The sequence below is a fragment of the Macrobrachium rosenbergii genome, chromosome 53, assembly GCF_040412425.1.
Source record: "Macrobrachium rosenbergii isolate ZJJX-2024 chromosome 53, ASM4041242v1, whole genome shotgun sequence".
NCBI lineage: Eukaryota > Metazoa > Arthropoda > Malacostraca > Decapoda > Palaemonidae > Macrobrachium > Macrobrachium rosenbergii.
Genome location: NC_089793.1, coordinates 50911566 through 50937041, shown reverse-complemented (window position 1 = coordinate 50937041; position 25476 = coordinate 50911566). Strand labels below are relative to the sequence as shown.

Genomic DNA, 25476 nt, shown 5'->3' with positions numbered 1-25476 from the left:
CCCACCAGACTACCATTTCTTGATGGTGTCCACATCATTCCACTGTTAGGACATGTGGACCACTTCCTGTCAACTACTAGGACATGTGGACCACTTCCTGTCAACTACTAGGACATGTGGACCACTTCCTGTCAACTACTAGGACATGTGGACCACTTCCTATCTACTTTAAGGACATTTGGACTGTATCCTGAACCTGGCCTGCCTTGCAGCTGCAGAAGCTTCAAATTATAATTATAATCATCCCAGGTAAATACAGGTTTTTTGGTCTTTAGTTTAGTTTCATTGTAATTTTATTTTGGTCCCAAAATTAATACTTGTTTATATACTGCTTATATATATACTTCATTTACAAGCATATATAAATTTTGAAATTTCATAGCATCATTTTAACTGCAAGCATATATAAATTTTAAAATTTCATAGCATTTCAGCTGCTGCTGTTTCAAATTGCTTGAATGAAACTCATATTAATACAAGTATTATTCTTTGCTTTGTTTGAATAATACTTTCTGATTTGCTTTACAGTACTGCATTTCAAAATATTTTTTCCTTTTCTTACAGTACTGCATTTCAAAATATTTTTTCCTTTTCTTACAGTACTGCATTTCAAAATATTTTTCCCTTTTCTTTCAGTTTCTCGTTGCCGGAGAAGTGGCAGAGGAGATGAAGGCACTGGTAATGCCCAACAAATATGGCTGTCCACCGACCTTGGTGGATGGCCTAACACCACCAATGTTGTGTTGTAACAAGAAGTTTGGGCAACAACCACTTTGACATTCAGTGGCAGTTTACAAGTGGTTCCATGCCTTTGTTACTTAGATTTTTCTCTACAGGAACTACAAACTATAAGCTATATTGTAACTGGGGTCTTGTACACCATAGTACATAATAGGTACAGCTTTCAAGTTACTGTGTAGATGGATTTATTGCAAAATAATATATGAGTATACTGTATATAGTTTTTATTTACTCGTAACAACCTCTATAAAAGCTTGCCGAGTGCAGACACACTTATATTTTCTATTTTCCATCATACCATGCCAGGGGTGTGCAGACCTTGCTTCGGGTAAAAAATGGTGCATATCAATTTTTCCCAGCATGCAGCAGTCAAAACCTGTAGAGAGAGAGAGGGATTAAAAAAAATGGAAGAAATTTTCTATTTCAAGGGTTTTTACTAATAAAAGTTCAAAATATAGGTAATACAAGGTTTTATAATGCATGGCCTGTATTTAAGTTGATGTTTATCAAGACACAGGTCCCTTTCAAATTTATGGTTTAACTGTCCAGTGACAAAACAAACAATATTCATCTGTCAGTGCACCAGTTAACTAACTGTGCACCAGTTAAATGAACTTATCACTCTCACAGTACACTGAAAAAAGCACAATGCTTGTAAAACCTCTCTGTGCACAGTCTGAAGGCACCTCTCCTCTCCTTCACAAAATAGCAAGTGTTTGTCGAGTCTGACATTGCCTGCTTCCATGTCTAAACTTATGCAGCTAACAGCACCAATAGTCAGTAACTCTAATACCTACCCTGGTAGGTAGGCAGAATGACCCAGCCTTGTTAAATTTTAGAGTGGTTGAAGAAATCATCTTGGCAACCTCTTTCCACACCTTTGGGGTCCTTTCTCAATGGTAGGGCCTCATCGAGGTAGTCTACACTCGTTTATCTTGCTGGTGGTGGTGTGTTGTTCTGAAATCAAAAAATGTGTATGAGGTCTTGTACACAAAATGGTAGTGAAGTAGATACCATGACTTTCCCATTACTGAAAGCAATTTCTAATCTTGACTATACTATCCATCTACTGAATCCTTCTCATCAGTTCTACAAGAAGCAGAACAAAATCTAAATCCCTTACTCCAAGAATTATATTTAAACTGACGATTACTGATACTTAACATATTTCAATATTTCATAGCTTGTTTGACTACTTATGTTTAGCTGATGCAAAGAACATCTATGATAACTTATTCGCTTCTTTGTACACTGCTTGCAAAAAACCTAGTTATCTGAAACTCCAAACTGTTGAAACTAGCTCCCTTTCCTCACATAAAACCCCGCAAAACAAGTCTGAACTCGCCTGTATATATGCAACCACCATCAACTGTATAGCTGTATTTGCGTAGAATATTATGCAGCTTTCAAGAACACCCACCAATTATTCGACAATATAGAATTTTTTTTATTCTTGAAAAAGTATTCTAGGCTCCAAAACTTGCGAAATCAGCTCTTGAGCCTTTCAATACAGCTGTGAACAAGTTTCTTAAAGCATTAAATAAAATCCCTTCACAAGCTGACCTGCCGAAAAAATGTTTTGATTAGTAACTGGTAACTATATTTCAACTTAAGTCAGTTCTGAACTATGGAATTCTTAATTGACACTCTTGAGTTCACTTGGAGCTATTGATAAAATTGTGCATTTCTATAATCATCACTAACAACCACTTAGTTCTTATGAAAGGTTTCTTCTTACTGAATTTGAAGAAAATATTAACTTCATACTTAGCTAGCTGATCACAGGTATTCTGTTTTACTGCTTGGCACTTTGCATCACCTGTATATCATATTTTGTCACCCTTCCATCATATTTTAACACATTCAAAGATTATGACAATGACTATGCACTTTACAGCCAAGGAAACCAGTGGTTATAGGCCAGTGACTTCTTGTTTATACATATAGGTTATAGGCCAATTTCACTTGAAGCCTATCCAATTTATCTTGCCATAACCTAACAAACATTGGGACAACGAAGATTGATCAAATTATTCTCGCCCAAAACACCCCTGACTAATACATCCTTTCCTACTTAATAAACTCTCAAAGGATCTACTATCCAGTCCTAGCTTGGTTCAGGAAGGATTCACCATGCCCTGGATCCTTAACAATACATCCTAGGGTCCTTTCACATAGCAAAATCTATCCTAAGCTGGATAAGGTGTTTTACCTTCAAGTCACATTTGGGTCATTCATTCTAGGCTGAGCTGACCATACCTTGGGATGTTGCATACTAATACTTTGCAAAATTTTCCCTTACCTTAAACTAGTGAGGTTGAAGATTGATAGCCCTCCAGGGCTCATCTTGCATCTGCGAAAGGTTCTTGTCATTTTGAGACTGGGCAGTTCTGATGAATAGTGATAAGGTTGGTCCTAACTGAAGATTTTGAATGGAAATTCCCTTGGCTATACATTTTCCCAAAACTTGCTGTGTGTGTTCCATGCAGTCACTTCTACATTGTTAATCCATACTCCAGCCGAAGTATCAGGATTCAGAATCCTCAGATTGGAGAATAATCCTGAAAAATGATTCAAGAATACTTTGAATATCTGATTTCCTAATTGGTGAAAGATAACAGCATACCACTGACACACTTGATGTGATCAGTTAGATGAAGCTACAAATCTCAAGGTATATCAGCAGGTGCTGAAAATAAATTAACTTTACTGTTGGAAGCTACAGATATCATCTCAGAATGATGGAAATCATTTAGATTTTTAGACTGCAACAACCCCAAAATCTAGTTTACAATATTTAGCTTTTTATTAGACGGTCCCATTTATGTTGATGACATCTGCCGAAGGCACGCTGCCAAGAACATTAAGTAATGCCTACAGTGCTCTGCATGAGGCGCACTGATGGCACTCCCTAGTCATAAAATTATGTCATTATATAATACAATATCATTTTTCTGACAAAACATTTGGCAAAGGTTTCATATATCAGATTCTCACTGACTACAGTAATATGGGGTACAGCAGCAGAGATGTATTTTGAGTAGTAGTAATTAGTCATTGTGAGGAGGTCTAAAGGCTACAGAATCATTTTGCTGCAAGTCACATTATGCACACCCTATCTATCAGCAACCTCACTAACTTGGAACTTTTGAGAATATAATAAAACCAATAGCTAACTGATTTCCTTCACTGCATGCACACGGCTTCTAATGACTTAACAGGTGTAAAAAAAATTATAAAATTTCAACGTACTTTTCGCAACAGTAAAGACGGTCTGTGCTTCCCAGAGAAGAGTACTGAAATTCACTGAAAATTTGGTGAAATTTCAAATGTATCACCACTATATTTGGTAAATAAATTACTCATTAAGTACAGGATACAATGAACAAGTAATACTATATTAGCCAAGTTTTTAAAAAAATCCTGAATATGGGATTACATGAATGATATACTCTGACTGTGATGTTACTTCATGATATGAATTCCATACTAAGTGCTGTCCTGCCTAGTCACAGCTTGATCAATGTCAACATTAGACCAGAGCCCAGAATGTCTCCTCATGTCATTCCAGGGCTGAAGATTTTGGCACTAACAGATCCTACACACCTTCAGAAATACTATTTGCCACTACATAATAATACCAAACAAACCTTTGCATAGCAATGTGTCTACTTTGTAATGGCTCCCCTTCTTCTATGCTTGTAACCTTACTCGAAGCTGCAGGCTAACTCTTCAGTCACTCCAAATGTTCAAGAAGTCAAAAAGCTTGCAAGTTACCATGACCACTCCATGTCAACTCCTTTGGGCCTTATCTTGTACTGCAATTGTCCAATTTCATCATTGAATACAAAATATCCTAAGGCATCATAATATCTGAATTTGAAACAAAATCAAGATCGCACAAAAAATGACTAGTGCACGATTTCCAGGTTACCTGAAGCAGCAGTTAACTTAAGGTTTGTAAAATAATTCCATTAATTCATCCTTTCTCCTTTGTAAGAAATAATGAGTTCCAAGTTTCAGCCAAGGCTTGAGAGGTCAGTGTGTCCTGGGTTAGGTTTGGTCAGGTTGGTATCTGCTAACTCTCCTGTGGGTTAAGCTACATTCAATTTGATGCTGACATTTTGCCTACAAAACCACTGAGGCTTTAACCTGTTTACTTTGCTAGTAACTTGTGGTAGTATCTACCAGTCATTTTCACAGCTAATGGCACCAAACTGTGCTTCATTCTGCACACTATGTATAGCTTGGTTCTAGGGTCTGCCTTGATTTTGCAGAGATTCAAAGCCAAAATGCTCAAAACACTGATAGTACATATATCTTGTTGGTAAGTAAGTAACCTGATGGTAACTAACATATGAAACACTTAACAGGCCATAATTTCAAGTTAATACTCTACAAATTTGTTTACGTAGGCCTCAAAATTCTTTCAAAATTCATATGAATAATCCCAAATATGAAAGTACGAAGCAAAGAGTGTCCTTCTCCCCAAATCAGGAGACCCTTAGGGTGAATAACACACCATTATCTATCACCATCCATTTCACTTATTAATAATATGACCCATAAAGGCAATTTCTGCCATTACCCTAACTGGAAAACAAAAACAAAAAACAATCTTACCTTGCAACAATAAAACCATGAAGACTCAACAGCCCTTGGTAAACACCATAATTATTATTGATACAAATTCCCAACTTCTGCCCCTGAGTAGCCAGCCAGGGAGCTGTCATGTCAGCCATCAAGGATTCTGGATTCATATGATTTGTCTAAAATTATCCTGGAAGGAACAAACAGGATATATATAGTAACTGTTTTCCCACATAATAAAAATCAACTTAATAAGCAGCTTTGTATTCACACACAATTTGAAATCAATGAATGATGTTTGAAATACAACTTGATAATAATAACCGAGGTCACTTGAGCAGAGCACAAGACTTGTAACAGCTCACACTGATACTGAGAGACATCTGGTGGCAACTGGAAGAAACACCAAGTCAGTCACTGAATGGTGCTTCTTCCTTATTGGAAATGATTTTTTTTTCACCTTAAAAAATTCGGTAGAAAATGGAATTACGAACTATATAACGAAGTTTTCGCTTTAAAGTTAAAGCAGTAATTATTGATCAGTACAAATATGGGCAAATTAAGTTATAGGTCTCTTAGATAATGTCTCAATATCCAAAATTATTTGAACCACTACCAAAAGGTGATCAGAATTTAGGAAACTTTAAGTAGTACATATAAATATAATGAAAGGTTTGTTGTTCAATTAAAGCAGTGATGACTGATAAGTACAAATCTGTCCAAATGAACTTATAATAAGTCTCTTAGATGATACTGTCCCAGCTTTGAAAAATATTTGAACCAATACCACAAAGTTAAACCACAATTTGACAAACTCTATGGAATACATATACTTACAAATAAATCCTTTCCTTTTCTAATAAATAATATCCATTGAAACTACGATATTAAAATCTTTCTGACATGTTTACAATATAGAGTAATCAAGGAGTACAGTAATGGAAGGGAAACTTATAAGAAGCCAAAAATATAATAAATTTGCCAACACTATAGATAGATAGATAGATAGACAGATAGATAGACAGATGGTGTTAGCAAAATTTTTGAAGTTTAGAAAATGTAAACCTGCAGTTTCAATGGTCATATTGATGGCACTGCCAGGTTCCTCTCCTAAATGTCTGAGAAAAACTTCTTTTTCTATTATTATTCGCCCTATAAATTATTACAATATATTAATGATTTAACTAATGAATTTAAGTAAATTACAATATTTATAAGGATATTTCAAAGACTAATTCTGTCAGTACCTAGGAAGGCAGAGTCTATTGTTTGTACAACCCTGGAAATGGAGGCGAATCTCTACGCTGATAAAAATTAATGGCCAGATTTGAAAAAGAATATCTCTCTCTCTCTCTCTCTCTCTCAGCAAAGCAGGTGTGAGAGGGGTTGCCAATTTCTCAGATAATCAATAACTGGTCCTCCACAAACTATTCAAATATGTTGGGGGTCACTTTCTTAGCAGTTTTGGGCCCAGGAGGGAATTTTGACAGAAGGGCAGAAAGTGAAAGGACCAGGTTTGTTGACAGAAGGTTGTCTGTCCTGTTTAAGTAGGAACTCCTTCCTCCTCTCCTAAGTGCCTCTGACCACCAGGCCCCGGGGCAAATGGCAAATTAATTTAGATACATCGTGTGGAATGGTCTTCCATTTTGAAGCAAAATCTCTGCCAATCACTGACATTCTTTGGTTGAATGGAAGTTTAGATACATGAAGTACATGCAGTTGTGTAAGGGAACCCGAGAGGAACAGAAGAACAGAGGCCCGAGAGAAGAACAAACTTTACCGTGGGCGGAGGAGTCATTATCGTTGTCTGACTGGGAAGCCACGGCAGAAGACTGGGTGGCCATTTCGGTATCTTCCTTCTCCTCCGGACTGACCGTCTGCTGCATCTCGAGGTCCTTCTGGTCGTCCGAGGGGTCTGTGTTCGAATTCCAGCCCTCCAGTTCCCGTTGGATGAGGGAGTCAAAGGAGGCCACATTATCCTGGGGTCTTCGTCCATGGTCTTGTGGTTGTAGTCGTGACTGACATCCTGTGTAAGGGGATGACAGAGAGGTGTCGTTTGAGATTGGTGATAAATAAATCAATCAATCAATCAATCTCTCTCTCTCTCTCTCTCTCTTTCTCTTGCTAGTCTGAATGAGCTGTTTGACTGAACAATCATTTTACATTTTAGACATATGTCCCGATACAATACACTGAAAATAGTCCCTTTCTACATAAAATAAATCCTGCAATTTTAACAGAAACATTTCCTTTTCTACATAAAGAAAAACCTATAATTTTAACCCTCAATGAATCCATAGGCCTACCCACAACACCTGTCCACTTTCCATGACAAGGCCGGTGTATTCTTCATAAGACTAGATACTCATGAAGTTCCTACATAACTTCTTCGTCTGAAGGCTTCCCTTGCTGCCCAGTAAGGACACTCCGCTCCACAGCTGGAAAATGAATTGAATTAATTAAATATTAGAAATCCTATGTAAAGAACGAGGAACAAATTAGAATTAAATATCAGAAGCTACATCACTTTGAAATAAGTATTTTTCAAGCAAATCTCTGAATGCTTTTGGTACAGTAATGCAAGTAATGTGGACCTTCAGATGTGACTTGTGTAAGAACAAACTGCCAGTCAGTGCATCTGAAGGGCTTCTCACCAGTGTGGGTCAAGAAATGTCGTTTCAGGCTCTTCCTCCTGGAAAACGTTTTCCCACACTTCGCGAGCAAATGGCTTCCCCCAAGATGGATCCTCATGTGACTTTTGAGATAAGATTTCTTGCAGAAAGACTTCCCACAGTCCTTGCAGGTGAAGGCCATCTCCCCAGTGTGGATTGCCATGTGCCTCTTGAGACTTTCTTTCTTGGAAAATGACTTCCCACAGTCCTTGCACACGAAGGGCCTCTCCCCTGTGTGGTTCCTCATGTGTATATCAAGATATGACTTGCTGGAGAACGACTTCCCACAGTCCTTGCACAAGAAGGGCCTCTCCCCCATGTGGCTTGCCATGTGGGTCTTGAGATTTGATTTCTGGGAGAACGACTTCCCACAGTCCTCGCACACGAAGGGCATCTCCCCCTTGTGGTTCCTCATGTGTATGTTAAGATATGACTTGCTGGAGAATGACTTCCCACAGTCATTGCACACAAAAGGCCTCTCCCCCGTGTGGATTGCCATGTGGGCATTGAGATGGCATTTCTGGGAGAATGACTTCCCACAGTCCTTGCACACGAAAGGGCTCTCCCCCGTGTGGATTGCCATGTGGGCATTGAGATGGCATTTGGGAGAATGACTTCCCACAGTCCTTGCACATTGAACACAAAAGCCTCTCCCCGTGATTGCCATGTGGGCATTGAGATCTTTCTGGGAGAATGACTTCCCACAGTCCTTGCACACGAAAGGCCTCTCCCCCAGTGTGGATTGCCATGTGGGCATTGAGATGGCATTTCTGGGAGAATGACTTCCTCCCCATGTGGGTACATTGAGATGGCATTTCTGGGAGAATGGCCTTCTCCCCGTGTGGATTGCCATGTGGGCATTGAGATGGCATTTCTGGGAGAATGACTTCCCACAGTCCTTGACCTCTCCCCGTGTGGATTGCCATGTGGGCATTGAGATGGCATTTCTGGGAGAATGACTTCCCACAGTCCTTGCACACAAAAGGCCTCTCCCCGTGTGGATTGCCATGTGGGCATTGAGATGGCATTTCTGGGAGAATGACTTCCACAGTCATTGCACACGAAAGGCCCTCCCCGTGTGGATTGCCATGTGGGCATTGAGATGGCATTTCTGGGAGAATGACCTCCCACAGTCATTGCACACAAAGGCCTCCCCCGTGTGGATTGCCATGTGGGCATTGAGATGGCATTGGGAGAATGACTTCCATGTGGGATTGCCATGTGGGCATTGAGATGGCATTTCTGGGAGAATGACTTCCACAGTCCTTGCACACAAAAGGCCTCTCCCCCGTGTGGATTGCCATGTGGGCATTGAGATGGCATTTCTGGGAGAATGACTTCCCACAGTCATTGCACACGAAAGGCCTCTCCCCCGTGTGGATTGCCATGTGGGCATTGAGATGGCATTTCTGGGAGAATGACTTCCCACAGTCATTGCACACACGAAGGCCTCTCCCCGTGTGGATTGCCATGTGGGCATTGAGATGGCATTTCTGGGAGAATGACTTCCCACAGTCCTTGCACACAAAAGGCCTCTCCCCCGTGTGGATTGCCATGTGGGCATTGAGATGGCATTTCTGGGAGAATGACTTCCCACAGTCCTTGCACACGAAAGGCCTCTCCCCCGTGTGGATTGCCATGTGGGCATTGAGATGGCATTTCTGGGAGAATGACTTCCCACAGTCATTGCACACGAAAGGCCTCTCCCCCGTGTGGATTGCCATGTGGGCATTGAGATGGCATTTCTGGGAGAATGACTTCCCACAGTCCTTGCACACAAAAGGCCTCTCCCCCGTGTGGATTGCCATGTGGGCATTGAGATGGCATTTCTGGGAGAATGACTTCCCACAGTCCTTGCACATTCTGGGAGAATGACAAAAAGGCCTCTCCCCGTGTGGATTGCCATGTGGGCATTGAGATGGCATTTCTGGGAGAATGACTTCCCACAGTCATTGCACACCATGAGGCCTCTCCCCGTGTGGATTGCCATGTGGGCATTGAGATGGCATTTCTGGGAGAATGACTTCCCACAGTCATTGCACACAAAAATGGCCTCTCCCCGTGTGGATTGCCATGTGGGCATTGAGATGGCATTTCTGGGAGAATGACTTCCCACAGTCATTGCACACACAAAAGGCCTCTCCCCGTGTGGATTGCCATGTGGGCATTGAGATGGCATTTCTGGGAGAATGACTTCCCACAGTCATTGCACACAAAATGACTTCCACAGGCCTCTCCCCGTGTGGATTGCCATGTGGGCATTGAGATGGCATTTCTGGGAGAATGACTTCCCACAGTCATTGCACACAAAAGGCCTCTCCCCGTGTGGATTGCCATGTGGGCATTGAGATGGCATTTCTGGGAGAATGACTTCCCACAGTCATTGCACACAAAAAGGCCTCTCCGTGTGGATTGCCATGTGGGCATTGAGATGGCATTTCTGGGAGAATGACTTCTCCTTGCACACAAAAGGCCTCTCCCCGTGTGGATTGCCATGTGGGCATTGAGATGGCATTTCTGGGAGAATGACTTCCCACAGTCATTGCACACAAAAGGCCTCTCCCGTGTGGATTGCCATGTGGGCATTGAGATGGCATTTCTGGGAGAATGACTTCCCACAGTCATTGCACACAAAAGGCCTCTCCCCCGTGTGGATTGCCATGTGGGCATTGAGATGGCATTTCTGGGAGAATGACTTCCCACAGTCATTGCACACGAAAGGCCTCTCCCGTGTGGATTGCCATGGGGCATTGAGATGGCATTTCTGGGAGAATGACTTCCCACAGTCATTGCACACGAAAGGCCTCTCCCCCGTGTGGATTGCCATGTGGGCATTGAGATGGCATTTCTGGGAGAATGACTTCCCACAGTCATTGCACACAAAAGGCCTCTCCCCCGTGTGGATTGCCATGTGGGCATTGAGATGGCATTTCTGGGAGAATGACTTCCCACAGTCCTTGCATTGCACACGAAAGGCCTCTCCCCCGTGTGGATTGCCATGTGGGCATTGAGATGGCATTTCTGGGAGAATGACTTCCCACAGTCCTTGCACACGAAAGGCCTCTCCCCCGTGTGGATTGCCATGTGGGCATTGAGATGGCATTTCTGGGAGAATGACTTCACAGTCCTTGCACACAAAAGGCCTCTCCCCGTGTGGATTGCCATGTGGGCATTGAGATGGCATTTCTGGGAGAATGACTTCCCACAGTCCTTGCACACAAAAGGCCTCTCCCCCGTGTGGATTGCCATGTGGGCATTGAGATGGCATTTCTGGGAGAATGACTTCCCACAGTCCTTGCACACAAAAGGCCTCTCCCCGTGTGTGGATTGCCATGTGGGCATTGAGATGGCATTTCTGGGAGAATGACTTCCCACAGTCCTTGCACACAAAAGGCCTCTCCCCCGTGTGGATTGCCATGTGGGCATTGAGATGGCATTTCTGGGAGAATGACTTCCCACAGTCCTTGCACACAAAAGGCCTCTCCCCTGTGTGGATTGCCATGTGGGCATTGAGATGGCATTTCTGGGAGAATGACTTCCCACAGTCCTTGCACACAAAAGGCCTCTCCCCCGTGTGGATTGCCATGTGGGCATTGAGATGGCATTTCTGGGAGAATGACTTCCCACAGTCCTTGCACACAAAAGGCCTCTCCCCCGTGTGGATTGCCATGTGGGCATTGAGATGGCATTTCTGGGAGAATGACTTCCCACAGTCATTGCACACGAAAGGCCTCTCCCCCGTGTGGATTGCCATGTGGGCATTGAGATGGCATTTCTGGGAGAATGACTTCCCACAGTCATTGCACACAAAAGGCCTCTCCCCCGTGTGGATTGCCATGTGGGCATTGAGATGGCATTTCTGGGAGAATGACTTCCCACAGTCATTGCACACAAAAAGGCCTCTCCCCGTGTGGATTGCCATGTGGGCATTGAGATGGCATTTCTGGGAGAATGACTTCCCACAGTCATTGCACACAAAAGGCCTCTCCCCCGTGTGGATTGCCATGTGGGCATTGAGATGGCATTTCTGGGAGAATGACTTCCCACAGTCATTGCACACGAAAGGCCTCTCCCCCGTGTGGATTGCCATGTGGGCATTGAGATGGCATTTCTGGGAGAATGACTTCCCACAGTCATTGCACACGAAAGGCCTCTCCCCGTGTGGGATTGCCATGTGGGCATTGAGATGGCATTTCTGGGAGAATGACTTCCCACAGTCATTGCACACAAAAGGCCTCTCCCCCGTGTGGATTGCCATGTGGGCATTGAGATGGCATTTCTGGGAGAATGACTTCCCACAGTCATTGCACACAAAAGGCCTCTCCCCCGTGTGGATTGCCATGTGGGCATTGAGATGGCATTTCTGGGAGAATGACTTCCCACAGTCATTGCACACAAAAGGCCTCTCCCCCGTGTGGATTGCCATGTGGGCATTGAGATGGCATTTCTGGGAGAATGACTTCCCACAGTCATTGCACACAAAAGGCCTCTCCCCCGTGTGGATTGCCATGTGGGCATTGAGATGGCATTTCTGGGAGAATGACTTCCCACAGTCATTGCACACAAAAGGCCTCTCCCCCGTGTGGATTGCCATGTGGGCATTGAGATGGCATTTCTGGGAGAATGACTTCCCACAGTCATTGCACACGAAAGGCCTCTCCCCCGTGTGGATTGCCATGTGGGCATTGAGATGGCATTTCTGGGAGAATGACTTCCCACAGTCATTGCACACGAAAGGCCTCTCCCCCGTGTGGATTGCCATGTGGGCATTGAGATGGCATTTCTGGGAGAATGACTTCCCACAGTCATTGCACACAAAAGGCCTCTCCCCGTGTGGATTGCCATGGGCATTGAGATGGCATTTCTGGGAGAATGACTTCCCACAGTCCTTGCACACGAAAGGCCTCTCCCCCGTGTGGATTGCCATGTGGGCATTGAGATGGCATTTCTGGGAGAATGACTTCCCACAGTCCTTGCACACGAAAGGCCTCCTCCCAAGTGTGGATTGCCATGTGGGCATTGAGATGGCATTTCTGGGAGAATGACTTCCCACAGTCATTGCACACGAAAGGCCTCTCCTAGTGTGGATTGCCATGTGGGCATTGAGATGGCAAGAATGCCTCTCCCCAGTCATTGCACACAAAAGGCCTCTCCCATGTGGGCCATGTGAGAGATGGCATTTCTGGGAGAATGACTTCCCACAGTCCTTGCACACAAAAGGCCTCTCCCCCGTGTGGATTGCCATGTGGGCATTGAGATGGCATTTCTGGGAGAATGACTTCCCACAGTCCTTGCACACAAAAGGACTCTCCCCCGTGTGGATTGCCATGTGGGCATTGAGATGGCATTTCTGGGAGAATGACTTCCCACAGTCCTTGCACACAAAAGGCCTCTCCCCCGTGTGGATTGCCATGTGGGCATTGAGATGGCATTTCTGGGAGAATGACTTCCCACAGTCCTTGCACACAAAAGGCCTCTCCCTGTGTGGATTGCCTTGTGGGCATTGAGATGGCATTTCTGGGAGAATGACTTCCCACAGTCCTTGCACAAAAGGCCTCTCCCCCACGTGTGGATTGCCATGTGGGCATTGAGATGGCATTTCTGGGAGAATGACTTCCCACAGTCCTTGCACACAAAAGGCCTCTCCCCGTGTGGATTGCCATGTGGGCATTGAGATGGCATTTCTGGGAGAATGACTTCCCACAGTCCTTGCACAAAAGGCCTCTCCCCGTGTGGATTGCCATGTGGGCATTGAGATGGCATTTCTGGGAGAATGACTTCCCACAGTCCTTGCACACAAAAGGCCTCCCCCGTGTGGATTGCCATGTGGGCATTGAGATGGCATTTCTGGGAGAATGACTTCCCACAGTCCTTGCACACAAAAAGGCCTCTCCCCGTGTGGATTGCCATGTGGGCATTGAGATGGCATTTCTGGGAGAATGACTTCCCACAGTCCTTGCACACAAAAGGCCTCTCCCAGTGTGGATTGCCATGTGGGCATTGAGATGGCATTTCTGGGAGAATGACTTCCCACAGTCCTTGCACACAAAAGGCCTCTCCCCGTGTGGATTGCCATGTGGGCATTGAGATGGCATTTCTGGAGAATGACTTCCCACAGTCCTTGCACACAAAAGGCCTCTCCCCGTGTGGATTGCCATGTGGGCATTGAGATGGCATTTCTGGGAGAATGACTTCCCACAGTCATTGCACACGAAAGGCCTCTCCCCTCTCCCCGTGTGGATTGCCATGGGGCATTGAGATGGCATTTCTGGGAGAATGACTTCCCACAGTCCTTGCACACAAAAGGCCTCTCCCCGTGTGGATTGCCATGTGGGCATTGAGATGGCATTTCTGGGAGAATGACTTCCCACAGTCATTGCACACTGAAAGGCCTCTCCCCCGTGTGGATTGCCATGTGGGCATTGAGATGGCATTTCTGGGAGAATGACTTCCCACAGTCATTGCACACGAAAGGCCTCTCCCCCGTGTGGATTGCCATGTGGGCATTGAGATGGCATTTCTGGGAGAATGACTTCCCACAGTCCTTGCACACAAAAGGCCTCTCCCCCGTGTGGATTGCCATGTGGGCATTGAGATGGCATTTCTGGGAGAATGACTTTCCCCCACAGTCCTTGCACACAAAAAGGCCTCTCCCCGTGTGGATTGCCATGTGGGCATTGAGATGGCATTTCTGGGAGAATGACTTCCACAGTCATTGCACACGGCCTCTCCCCGTGTGGAGGCCTCTCCCCGTGTGGGATTGCCATGTGGGTATTGAGATGGCATTTCTTGGAGAATGACTTCCCACAGTCCTTGCACACGAAAGGCCTCTCCCCCGTGTGGATTGCCATGTGGGCATTGAGATGGCATTTCTGGGAGAATGACTTCCCACAGTCATTGCACACAAAAGGCCTCTCCCCCGTGTGGATTGCCATGTGGGCATTGAGATGGCATTTCTGGGAGAATGACTTCCCACAGTCCTTGCACACGAAAGGCCTCTCCCCTGTGTGGATTGCCATGTGGGTATTGAGATGGCATTTCTTGGAGAATGACTTCCCACAGTCCTTGCACACGAAAGGGCTCTCCCCCGTGTGGATTGCCATGTGGGCATTGAGATGCGATTTCTGGGAGTATGACTTCCCACAGTCCTTGAATGTGAAGAGCCTCTCCCCCGTGTGGATTGCCATGTGGACCCTGAGATTTGATTTCTGGGAGAACAACTTACCACAGTCACTGCACACAAAGGACCTCTCCCCCGTGTGGATCGCCACGTTTCTTTCAAGATTTGCCTTCCTGGAGAATGACTTCCCGCAGTCGTCACAAGTGTGTGCCCTCTCTCGATTGTGGGTTTCGATGTGTTCTCTGAGGCTGGACTTCTGGAAGAAAGCCTTTCAAAACTCGCCACAGGAGTCTGCCCTCTTCCCGGTATGGCTCTGGAAATGTTGTTCCAGGTGGGTCTTCGTGCAAAAGGCTTTCCCACATTCCTGGCACACGAAGGGCTTCTCTTTATCGACTTCCTGTCTGACGGGTGGCAAATCGTCTTCATCTCCGATCGCTGGTATAAAATCCTCAGAACCATGTTTCACACTGACATCAGACTCATAACACACCTCCACTTCCATCTTCATTTCCATCTTGATTTCCATCAATGGGTCCAAAGATAGAGATGTACAGCTGGCTGGGGCATCACTGCCCGCTAAGCCTATATTTTCGTGTTTGGCGAGAGGCATCACTGCTGGATCCTCCGTCTTGCTAATCAAAGGATATTCCAATATGCTTATTTTAGCCTTTGGTCTTTTGATGTTATTTGTTTATTTATGTAAACACCAACATTTTTCACTTTCTTCTATTGTTAATCACTGCTTCTATCACTTTTTTTTTATTTATTATCTTATTTCCTCCAATTTCTCCTTTCACTGATACACAAATCTGATGTCTAGAATGTTATGTTTCCTATTTTACGAACTTATTCAACATCTCACACGAACCTGCACCTAATTCATTGCAGGACCCCAATCGTTTCCAAAACCTTGATGCCACAAACTGACAACTTCTTGTTCAAGGGCAGAAAGAAACTCTGAAATACAAGAAGATTATTAGAAAACCTCATAAAAATGACATTTTATAATAAAATAAAGTTTTATATATACTTATCAAGTAATTACATAGCTATTGGTTCACTTACACGGCAGTTTGAATTCAAAATTTCGCAGGTAACACTTCAAATGTCTGGGTAGGTGACCAGTTCCCCCCCTAGCTGGAATATTAGTAACAACTCTGGCAGATAACCTCATTCTGTTCATTCCTTATGTCCATCAGTGGGGAGAAGGATGGGCTCTGATCATGTAATTACTTGGTAAGTAAAACTATTTTATTATAAAAATGTCATTTTTATATAAGTAACTTACCAAGTAATTACATAGCTGATTCCCACATTGATAGGAGGCAGGATGCATGGGCATATTCTACTCCAAAACATTAAGATAAGTAATGAATTTGAAATAGAAAAAACTGCTAGCATTGAAAAACAATGCTTGTTGTTGTTTATCAGTTAAGAGAGCTACTGCAAGTGGATACTGCCTCTGGTTGGTGCTTATATTAACTCATAGTGGTGTGGTGGTATAACCATGGGTCACCTCCTACTTAGTGGGAACTCTGCAGCAAAGGAAGTACTCAAATGGCTAGCAAAGCATGATAGGTGCTCGCCCTTGCCTTGGGCGAAGCACCAAAATAAAAACAACCAGACAACATTGTCACCTACACTGAGATGAAACCACAGCCCATCAGCAGAGTGGTGGGTGCTTCAGGTACAATGTAACCCCTGGCTCTGCAAAAAAAAAAAAAAAAAAAAAAAAAAACTGCACCTTATTACAAGATGAAGAGATGGCAGGGAAAAAAAATCCTATCCTAGAAAAGGTCTCAGGGCACTGGAAGATTTCCACACCATTTTAACTTCCATTAAAATTAGTGAGAAACGAAGATCGATTACATTCCCAATAAGTTGAAGGCAGAATGGACGCACGGGGCATAAAATGCATGCAAGCTAAAGAGGTAGAGACTACTCTGACGTCCTTAGTTTTACTTAAAAGCAGGCAAACTGCTCTCCTAATTATGAGTGTGTCTCAGGTTAACCCTTAAACGCCGAGCCTCTATTTACAAAAGTGTTTGCCGTATGCCGGCGGGGTTTGGGAGTTAGCGCCGAAGCGGAAAAAAAGTTTTTTTCAAAAAATCACAGCACGCTTAGTTTTTAAGATTAAGAGTTCATTTTTGGCTCCTTTTTTTCTCATTGCCTAAGTTTAGTATGCAACCATCAGAAATGAAAAATAATATCGTTATCATATATAAATACTGGAATATATGACAGCGCGAAAAAAAATTTCATATATAATTGTATACAAATCGCGCTGTGAGCAAAATGGTTAAAGCTAATGAGTAATTTTTTTTCGTTATATTGTACACTAAATTGCGATGATTTTGGTATATAACAAATTGTAAAACGATCAAAGCAACACAGAGAAAATATTATCACAAAATGATGCATGAATTCGTAACACACGGACGTAAAAAAGTTTTTTTAAAAAATTCACCATAAATCGAAATATTGTGCTAGAGACTTCCTGTTTGTTGCAAAATGAAGGTAATTGATGGAATATTACTAGTCTGTAATTGTTTTAGCTTACAATTGCAGTTTTCGACCATTTCGGTCGAGTTAAAGTTGACCGAAGGTCGAATTTTTTCTATTTATCGTGATTTACATGAAAATATTTCAAAACCAATAAAAGCTACAACCATGAGTTACTTTGTGTTGCATTGTACATGAAATTGCTCACATTTTCATGCATAACACTTTATGTAACGCCTAATAGAAAACGGTGCGAAAATTACGACAAGGTGACTTAAGAAATTCTGAGATTATCAGCCGAGTTAGCGCGGGCGGAGGTAAGGAAAAGATTTTTTTCAAAAATTCACCATAAATCGAAATATTGTGCTAGAGACCTCCCGTTTGTTGCAAAATTAAGGTAAATGATTGAGTGTTACTAGAATGTAAGAGTTTTAGCTTAAATTGCCTTTTTCGACCATTTCGGTCGAGTCAAAGTTGACTGTAGGTTTAAATTTTGGCACTTATCAAGATTTATATGAAAATATTTCAAAACTGATAAAAGCTACAACCATGAGTTATTTATTGTTGTATTCTACACGAAATTGCACACATTTTCATGTATAACACTTTATGTAACGCCTAATAGAAAACGGTGCGAAAATTATGACAAGGTGACTAAAGAAATTCTGAAATTTTCAGCAGAGTTAGCACGCGCGGATGTAAGGAAAATGTTGTTTCAAAAATTCACCATAAATCGAAATATTGTGCTAGAGACTCCCCGTTTGTTGCAAAATGGAGGTAAATGATTGAATGTTACTAGAATGTAAGAGTTTTAGCTTACAATTGCCTTTTTCGACCATTTCGGTCGAGTCAAAGTTGACTGTAGGTTTAAATTTTGGCACTTATGTGATTTATATGAAAATATTTCAAAACTGATAAAAGCTACAACCATGAGTTATTTGTTGTTGTATTCTACATGAAACTGCGCACATTTTCATGTATAACACTTTATGTAACGCCTAATAGAAAACGGTGCGAAAATTACGACAAGGTGACTATAGAAATTCTGAGATTTTCAGCAGAGTTAGCGCGCGTGGAGGTAAGGAAAATGTTTTTTTAAAAAATTCACCATAAATCGAAATATTGTGCTAGACACTTCCCGTTTGTTGCAAAATGAAGGTAAATGATTGAAAGTTACTAGAATGTAAGAGTTTTAGCTTACAATTGCAGTTTTCGACCATTTACGTCGAGTCAAAGTTGACCGTAGGTTTAAATTTTGGCACTTATCTTGATTTATATGAAAATATTTCAAAACTGATAAAAGCTACAACCATGAGTTATTTTTTGTTGCATTCTACATGTAACTGAGCACATTTTTACATATAAAACTTTATGTAACGGCCAATAGAAAACTGTGCAAAAATTACGACAGTGACTCAAGAATTTCTGAGATTGTAAGAGCCTAACGCCGTCTCTTCCAAACACGTGTGTGTTCGAACTTCGTCGTCCATCGGAGTGGCGAGACGTTTGGCGTCTTCACAAACAGAAACATACACACAGTTTCATACAGAAGATTCGTTGGAACATTATGAGTACATGATTAGAATGCTTGCATGGCAATGCAAGTATTGGTGATTGTACATGCATCAAGACAACAATGGTTAGGGAGAAACAGACGGAAATATTGTATGGTTGACATTGCATTCCTTTAGAGAAAGAAAACGAGATGCTCTTGTTGTCTTGTCCACTCCGATGGACGACGAGCACACGAACACACACGTGTTTGGAAGAGACGGCGTCAGGCTCTAACAAGATTTTCAGCAGAGTTAGCGCGGATGTAAGGAAAATTTTTTTTTCAAAAATTCACCATAAATCGAAGTATTATGCTAGAGACTTCTTGTTTGTTGCAAAATGAAGGTAAATGACTGAATATTGCTAGAATGTAAGAGGTTTAGCTTACAATCGCATTTTTCGACCATTTCGGTCGAGTCAAAGTTGACCGAAGGTTGAAATTTTGGCACTTACCGTGATTTATATGAAAATATGTCAAAATTGATAAAAGCTACAACCATGAGCTATTTTTTGTTGTATTCTACATGAAATTGCGCACATTTTTCATATATAAAACTTTATGTAACTGCTAATAGAAAACAGTGCAAAAATTACGACAAAGTGACTAAAGAATTTCCGAGATTTTCAGCAGAGTTAGCGCGGACGTAAGGAAAAAGTTTTTTTCAAAAATTCACCATAAATCGAAGTATTATGCTAGAGACTTCTTATTTGTTGCAAAATGAAGGTAAATGATTGAATATTGCTAGAATGTAAGAGGTTTAGCTTACAATTGCATTTTTCGATCATTTCGGTCGAGTCAAAGTTGACCGAAGGTTGAAATTTTGGCACTTATTGTGATTTATATGAAAATATGTCAAAAATTGATAAAAGCTACAACCATGAGTTATTTTTTGTTGTATTCTACATAAAATTGCGCACATTTTCATATATAAAACCTTATGTAAAGGCTAATAGAAAACGGTGCAAAAATTACGAAAAAGTGACTAAAGAATTTCCGATATTTTCAGCAGAGTTAGCGCGGACGTAAAGAAAATTGTTTTTTCAAAAATTCACCATAAATCGAAATATTGTGCAAGAGACTTCTCGTTTGTTGCAAAATGAAGGTAAATGATTGAATATTACTAGAATGTAAGAGTTTTAGCTTACAATTGCATTTTTCGACCATTTCGGTCGAGTCAAAGTCGACCGAAGGTTGAAATTTTGGCACTTATTGTGATTCATATGAAAATATGTCAAAATTGATAAAAACTACAACCATGAGTTATTTTTTGTTGTATTCCACATGAAATTGCGCACATTTTCATATATAAAACTTTATGTAAAGGCTAATAGAAAACGGTGCAAAAATTACGACAAAGTGACTAAAGAATTTCTGAGATTTTCAGCAGAGTTAGCTGATGCTTTCTTTTGGGATAAGAAAGAAATTGGCGCATGCGCAGCTGGGTCACACTTATAAACAAAACAACAGCGTGATCCGTGAACTCCCAGCATCCCTCAAGGGGCATGATTTAAAATTTTTCGCAAATGAGGCCTATAAGTATTTTTCTGCGAATATTTAAAAAACTTTTTGTAGTCGATGTATTTTACGTCCACTTGGCACCCGACAGACAATTTCTGTCAACATAAAATACGTCCAGTCGGCGTTTAAGGGTTAAAAGTCCATGAGGGCAATACAATCTATTCAGTGGATGAAATGGGTCTTGCCATATCACCATACGTAGTAAAGGATGGTCCTCTGAAAACTCCAAATGGACGGAGACCTACCTATCCTCCCACAGAGATCGAAGGCACTTTGGACGTTTGGAGAATGATCTGGCGTCACGCTGTGGCTGGCTCCAGAAAAGTTCGACATCAGTTGAGCTAAGAACTTGGGGCTGGCAGGCGCTCGTGGGAGGTAGCTGTAACCAGAGCCAAACAAGCAGGGCAGCAGGCGAGCTGGGTGTCAGACGAGCTAGAAGCTCTTGGACCTGGAAGCTCTATAGCTGGTGTCAGACAGTAGTTGACGAAAGAAAGTAGCTGTTCCCTGGCGAACTGGTGAGCTAGAAGATTGGAATCATTTGATAAGAAAGCGAGAAGCAGGGGACGATTATACTTCCAGTATGACAATGTGGAATGGAAGTAGAGGACAAATGAGCCTGAAAGCTAAGGAAGAAGAGGCTGCTCTGATGTCCCTGGCTTTCAGTTCCAAAAAAAAAAGCAAAATGGCCTTATGCATTAAAAAATAAGCCCTTTCAGGTAAAACCTGAAAACTGGTAGCTGGACAGAGGGTTCTCTGTTGTTCTTCAGGGAGAAAGAGCAAATCTAGAGCTTGAATGGGTCCTCGTTATTAGCTAAATTTCCAGGGAAAACGAGGAAAAAAGTGTCTCTGTAAAAAGACCTTCTGTAAACAATGGCGTGAATCTCACTAGTGCGTCCTAGTCGAAACCAGAGACCACTTCAAAGGGTGTCTTCCGTGTAAGGTTGTAGAGAAGAGGAAAGCAGAGGGATCAAACAAGGGACTCATCAGTCATTCGGAATACATATAGTTCCAGGAGACCAGACTCCTTCTTCACCTGGACACGTCGAAGACGGGATAAGGTCATCAAAAGCTAGGCCCCTGTGCTTAAGCACTTAAATAAACATACTGTAGTTCGATACCCTTACTGATAGAGTACGAAAGATGTAGATCTCCTCAGGAACAGAAGGGGTGTTCCGAAAATGGGCATAGAAGTCTTGCAAGAAGAGGGGTAGAGACTGCACCCTCAGCTTCGAAAATGGACCACTTAGTCTGACAGGCAGTGCTAGAAGAATAACGTCTGCAATCACAATAGTTTATGTAATATGTCTGGCAGAAAAAACCTTGTACTGACGAGCTTCCTGAAGCTTCGAAGACTTCTTGAGGCGGCAAATAGGATCACAGTCAGACTGCCCAATGGACTCCACAGTTCTCATCAGACCAGGAAATGCAAGATCTACCCAGTGGGAAGAACCTGTTCTCAGTTTGTCTGCAAGAATTGGAGATGGACTTGAACTGAAAACGAAACTAGGACTGTGGTCTCATTTAGAGAGAACAACTGCAGTCCAGGTGTAAACTAAGGTCAAGAAGCACTCTTAGAGCTCTTCAACATATGTGAGAAGGTTCCATCATCCAGGGAGCAAAACCCGGAAACTTCCCGGTTCCACCATGGGCTCCTCAACCAAGAACCGAGGTGTAAAGTAGAAGACTAGGTTTGGGCTTAGAGGATGAAGGGAGTTCCCTTCTTAGTCTATGTATGTACAGCCACCATTGCAGGCCCCACTTAAATCTGGGGCTATGGGAAAAGGACGACAGTGTCCGACTATGTTTCCCTGACCCATTTGTAATCAAAATACTTCGGTCAGGACAATCGTCCTAAGTAAAGAGGAGCAAAAAACTCACAAGAAGACCTATAGTGCCACAGAGAAGTCGAAGCACAGGTACCCAAACTAAGAAACCCTGTCTCGGAAGACAGGCCTTCTGGCTCGTCTCCGTTCTGCAGACAACCGAGCAAAACATCATGCAGCCTTGTGAACATCTCTGCGGACCAGCTGTCGGCTCTGCATACTCTCGAAAGCCGTGCAGACACGTGGATATCCCATAGACTCAATGACACTTTGTACAGACCAAAGACTATGCAGAACTGTAAGTAGCAGAAAATAATATCATGAGAGCATATAAAAAACTTGAAAGGTCCATAAGAGCCATAAAAACCTGTGGTTCATTGTCAGGAGCTGATTACTATAAGGCGCTGCTCAAAACTGGATGCTAGCAGCCTGTGGGCCGCTGCAAAAAAAAAAAAAAAGTCTCTGTCTTCCTTGAGTTTTTTCTTAAGACAAAAAAGCTTGAAAATCCAAAAGTCGAGGCTGAAGTACCCAACAGTACTCTTGCGACGGAGGCTGTAGTTAAGGAGGAGGAAAAACAGTTCCCCAACTGTGTGATTCTCTAGAGGTGAAGAGCACCACAGCTCTCTCTTCCAAAATCGACGACAAGACCGGACAATTCTAAAATCAATCCAACTATCCTTGTCCACACCGGGCAGCATTCTGAGGCTATGACTCTTGGAAAGTTCTAGGGAGTCTCTAACTTCTAAGCCAAGGTTCCTGGTTCCAGTCAAGACAGAAACTAGACAAAATCTTGGACAGGGAGGATACTTCTGTCGAAGTACTTGAGGGAGGAATGCCAAAGACACAAGCCTTTCTCTCTTCCTGACAAAAGTCACTCCTCAAAAATCCCTGTCCACAAAGGACAGGACTGCAATACTAAAGAAAGTAGTAACAATATCTTGAACACTTAGTGAAGAGTACCCTAGGCGCCTGGCAAATGGGGACTGGTGCCGACTACTTGGAAGCTGGAGCCAGGCGTTCCATCGGGAACTGGCGCCCAAGAAAGAACAGCAGTGTTTTCTAAGGAAAAACCAGGTGCCCAGGGATAAAGTAGTGCCGATTGAAAATTGTGGAACGCTTCACGATTTGCGTGTCGTACATATGCAGGGGCCATGGTAATCTCTGTATCGTTCCAATTTAGAATAGATACTGCTGAAGCAAGTATTTCGGACATGTGGCGCTCAAACACTGGAAGCTCGGAGGGGCCACTAAGCACTCCATGGACCACTGGACAAGCACTTGTCGTCAAGCAGAGGCGTCAGCATAGCAGGCTGGAGCGTGGTGCCCATGAAGACTACCGCTGTCAAGTGATATTCACACTACACATTACACCTTCATCAAGACACCTTGATTGGCTGTCTAACACTACATTTCTATTTAAACACCTTCCCAGTGCTTGTCTGTCGGTACCTGGATCACAGGCTCGACTGAAGGGCAACTAACTGGGGCTAACCCCCTCAGACTCCCTTGGACTGCCAAAATGTCTACTCCCAGGTTTAGGGGAGTATGAAAGGAACTTTAGGTCTAAGATATCTGATGGGCTGGATACTGCCTCCTCCACTACACCTCCATAAAGATGCCTTTTCAGTGGCTGTCTGTTGATACCTGGGAATATGCAACAGGTTTGACCAAAGGGGCCATTACCCGGAGCAATTCCCACCAGCCTCCCTTGGACATTCAGTATGACTTCTCCCAGGTGTAGGGGAATATGACAGTGACTTAAGTCTAGGAGAAGCGCCGGGCTGGATAACCACCTTCTCCACTGCACAACACTTCACTTTGAAAGGTTAATTTTCTGGTAACCCAGACACAAGACTGGTGATGGCATGGGCAGGAAGCGATGGCACCAGGCACAGAAGCAAGTGGTAATAACATGGACAGAAGTAGCAGAGAAAAAGGGTATGACAGATCTACATGCCTGGCTGTCTGCTACAGATGCCGCCCATGGGCGCTAGGGCAATTATGGGCACTTCTGGCTGCTCAGAGAATGAACTGGTGCCAGATAGTAGATGGCGCCAGTAGGCGTCATCGAGCACTCTGATGCTTTTTTTGGGGGCCACCTTTTGGCTGCTCAGAGCATGAGTTGGCGCCAGATAGTAGATGGCGTCAGTGGGCGCCATGGAGCGCCGAAGCATGAGCTGACGTCAGGCTGAAGTGGGTGCCAGTGGGCACGTCTGGGTGCTGGAAGTGTGAAACGCCCACGATCTGCGCATCAACCCAGATGCGTGTCATCCTTGCACAGCAGACATGAGAAACTTCTCAGAAACTTTCCCATTTAGTAAATGTACTGTCGAAGCAAACACTGAGACCGAATCTCGGCCGACGATAACGTCTCTTTCCATTCAGCATCCTTCTCTCCTTACTCCTTCTGCCCTTACACTTTTCAGTTCTGCAAAGGAAAGTGAGGGTTAAGGTAAAATTATTTAACAACAGCTAGCAAGTAGAGTTGGTGCGGTAAACAAGCATAAACTGCAAATCTTTGGCCTAAAGGAATGACAAAACATTCAAGAATTACTTTTATGGCAATTATTTGTTGACAGCTTGCGAGAAGCCTCTGCCCTGTAAACACCATTCAAGAATTTACTTAAAGGCAAAACTAATCTACCAGTGGCTTGCCAGAGGTCTAGGCCTGGTAAACAAAGCAATATAAAAGTTTTGGCTAAAAGAATGGCATAAGATACACGAATTACTTTTTAGGGCAAAACTATGACGGCTCGCTAGTAGTCTAGGCAAAAAATAGACAAAAGTTATACCCAAGAATTACTTTTAAGGCATTTATTATTGGCGGCTTGCAAGAGCTGTTGCCCAGAAAACATCATTTGAAAATTTCCTTTTAAGGCAAAACTATATACCAATGGCTCACAAGTAATCTAGGCCCGGTAAACAAAACAATGCAAAAGTCTCAGCCTAAAGGAAAGG

General features: G+C 43.0%; 4 protein-coding genes and 1 non-coding gene across 5 annotated transcripts; all 5 read right to left on the bottom strand.

Moving 5' to 3' along the window:
- Positions 1-799: 799 nt before the first annotated feature.
- LOC136834148 (gastrula zinc finger protein XlCGF57.1-like) lies at positions 800-9012 on the bottom strand. Its single transcript, XM_067096411.1, has 7 exons — positions 7986-9012; positions 7647-7769; positions 7112-7357; positions 5365-5521; positions 3044-3302; positions 1539-2304; positions 800-1117 (listed from the first exon to the last, which is right to left on the bottom strand). Exons 1-2 carry the CDS (start codon positions 9010-9012, stop codon positions 7708-7710), a joined length of 1089 nt encoding a protein of 362 aa, XP_066952512.1. The 3' UTR covers positions 800-1117; positions 1539-2304; positions 3044-3302; positions 5365-5521; positions 7112-7357; positions 7647-7707.
- Positions 9013-9054: 42 nt separating this feature from the next.
- LOC136834147 (gastrula zinc finger protein XlCGF8.2DB-like) lies at positions 9055-9763 on the bottom strand. Its single transcript, XM_067096410.1, has 2 exons — positions 9263-9763; positions 9055-9210 (listed from the first exon to the last, which is right to left on the bottom strand). The coding sequence occupies exons 1-2, from the start codon at positions 9725-9727 to the stop codon at positions 9055-9057; spliced, it is 621 nt and encodes a 206-aa protein (XP_066952511.1). The 5' UTR covers positions 9728-9763.
- A 537-nt stretch (positions 9764-10300) lies between these two features.
- LOC136834146 (zinc finger protein 665-like) lies at positions 10301-13332 on the bottom strand. Its single transcript, XM_067096409.1, has 2 exons — positions 11250-13332; positions 10301-10602 (listed from the first exon to the last, which is right to left on the bottom strand). The coding sequence occupies exons 1-2, from the start codon at positions 13330-13332 to the stop codon at positions 10301-10303; spliced, it is 2385 nt and encodes a 794-aa protein (XP_066952510.1).
- Positions 13333-14204: 872 nt separating this feature from the next.
- Positions 14205-15733, bottom strand: LOC136834145 (gastrula zinc finger protein XlCGF8.2DB-like). The gene is made up of 3 exons (XM_067096408.1): positions 15614-15733; positions 14642-15391; positions 14205-14354 (listed from the first exon to the last, which is right to left on the bottom strand). Exons 1-3 carry the CDS (start codon positions 15731-15733, stop codon positions 14205-14207), a joined length of 1020 nt encoding a protein of 339 aa, XP_066952509.1.
- A 7887-nt stretch (positions 15734-23620) lies between these two features.
- Positions 23621-23722, bottom strand: LOC136834473 (U6 spliceosomal RNA). Its single transcript, XR_010851823.1, has one exon. It is a non-coding gene; the product is annotated as a U6 spliceosomal RNA (small nuclear RNA).
- Between the last annotated feature and the right edge of the window lie 1754 nt (positions 23723-25476).

What these genes read in the sequence shown, in the direction of transcription:
- LOC136834148 (XM_067096411.1), bottom strand. Translation starts at nt 9,012, where the DNA reads ATGGCAATCCACACGGGGAGAGGCCTTTTGTGTGCAAGGACTGTGGGA. An exon ending in ACATTTCTTGACCCACACTG is followed by an intron (nt 7,770 to 7,985) that starts GTGAGAAGCCCT and finishes TTCATTTTCCAG; the next exon opens with CTGTGGAGCGGAGTGTCCTT.
- LOC136834147 (XM_067096410.1), bottom strand. Translation starts at nt 9,727, where the DNA reads ATGGCAATCCACACGGGGGAGAGGCCTTTCGTGTGCAATGACTGTGGG. An exon ending in CTTTTGTGTGCAAGGACTGT is followed by an intron (nt 9,211 to 9,262) that starts GGAAGTCATTCT and finishes GGCAATCCCACA; the next exon opens with TGGAAGTCATTCTCCCAATG.
- LOC136834146 (XM_067096409.1), bottom strand. Translation starts at nt 13,332, where the DNA reads ATGGCAATCCACACGGGGGAGAGTCCTTTTGTGTGCAAGGACTGTGGG. An exon ending in GCCATCTCAATGCCCACATG is followed by an intron (nt 10,603 to 11,249) that starts GCAATCCACACG and finishes TCATTCTCCCAG; the next exon opens with AAATGCCATCTCAATGCCCA.
- LOC136834145 (XM_067096408.1), bottom strand. Translation starts at nt 15,733, where the DNA reads ATGCCTCTCGCCAAACACGAAAATATAGGCTTAGCGGGCAGTGATGCC. An exon ending in AAATGAAGATGGAAGTGGAG is followed by an intron (nt 15,392 to 15,613) that starts GTGTGTTATGAG and finishes GAGTTTTGAAAG; the next exon opens with GCTTTCTTCCAGAAGTCCAG. An exon ending in ACGGGGAGAGGCCTTTTTGT is followed by an intron (nt 14,355 to 14,641) that starts GTGCAAGGACTG and finishes TCATTCTCCCAG; the next exon opens with AAATGCCATCTCAATGCCCA.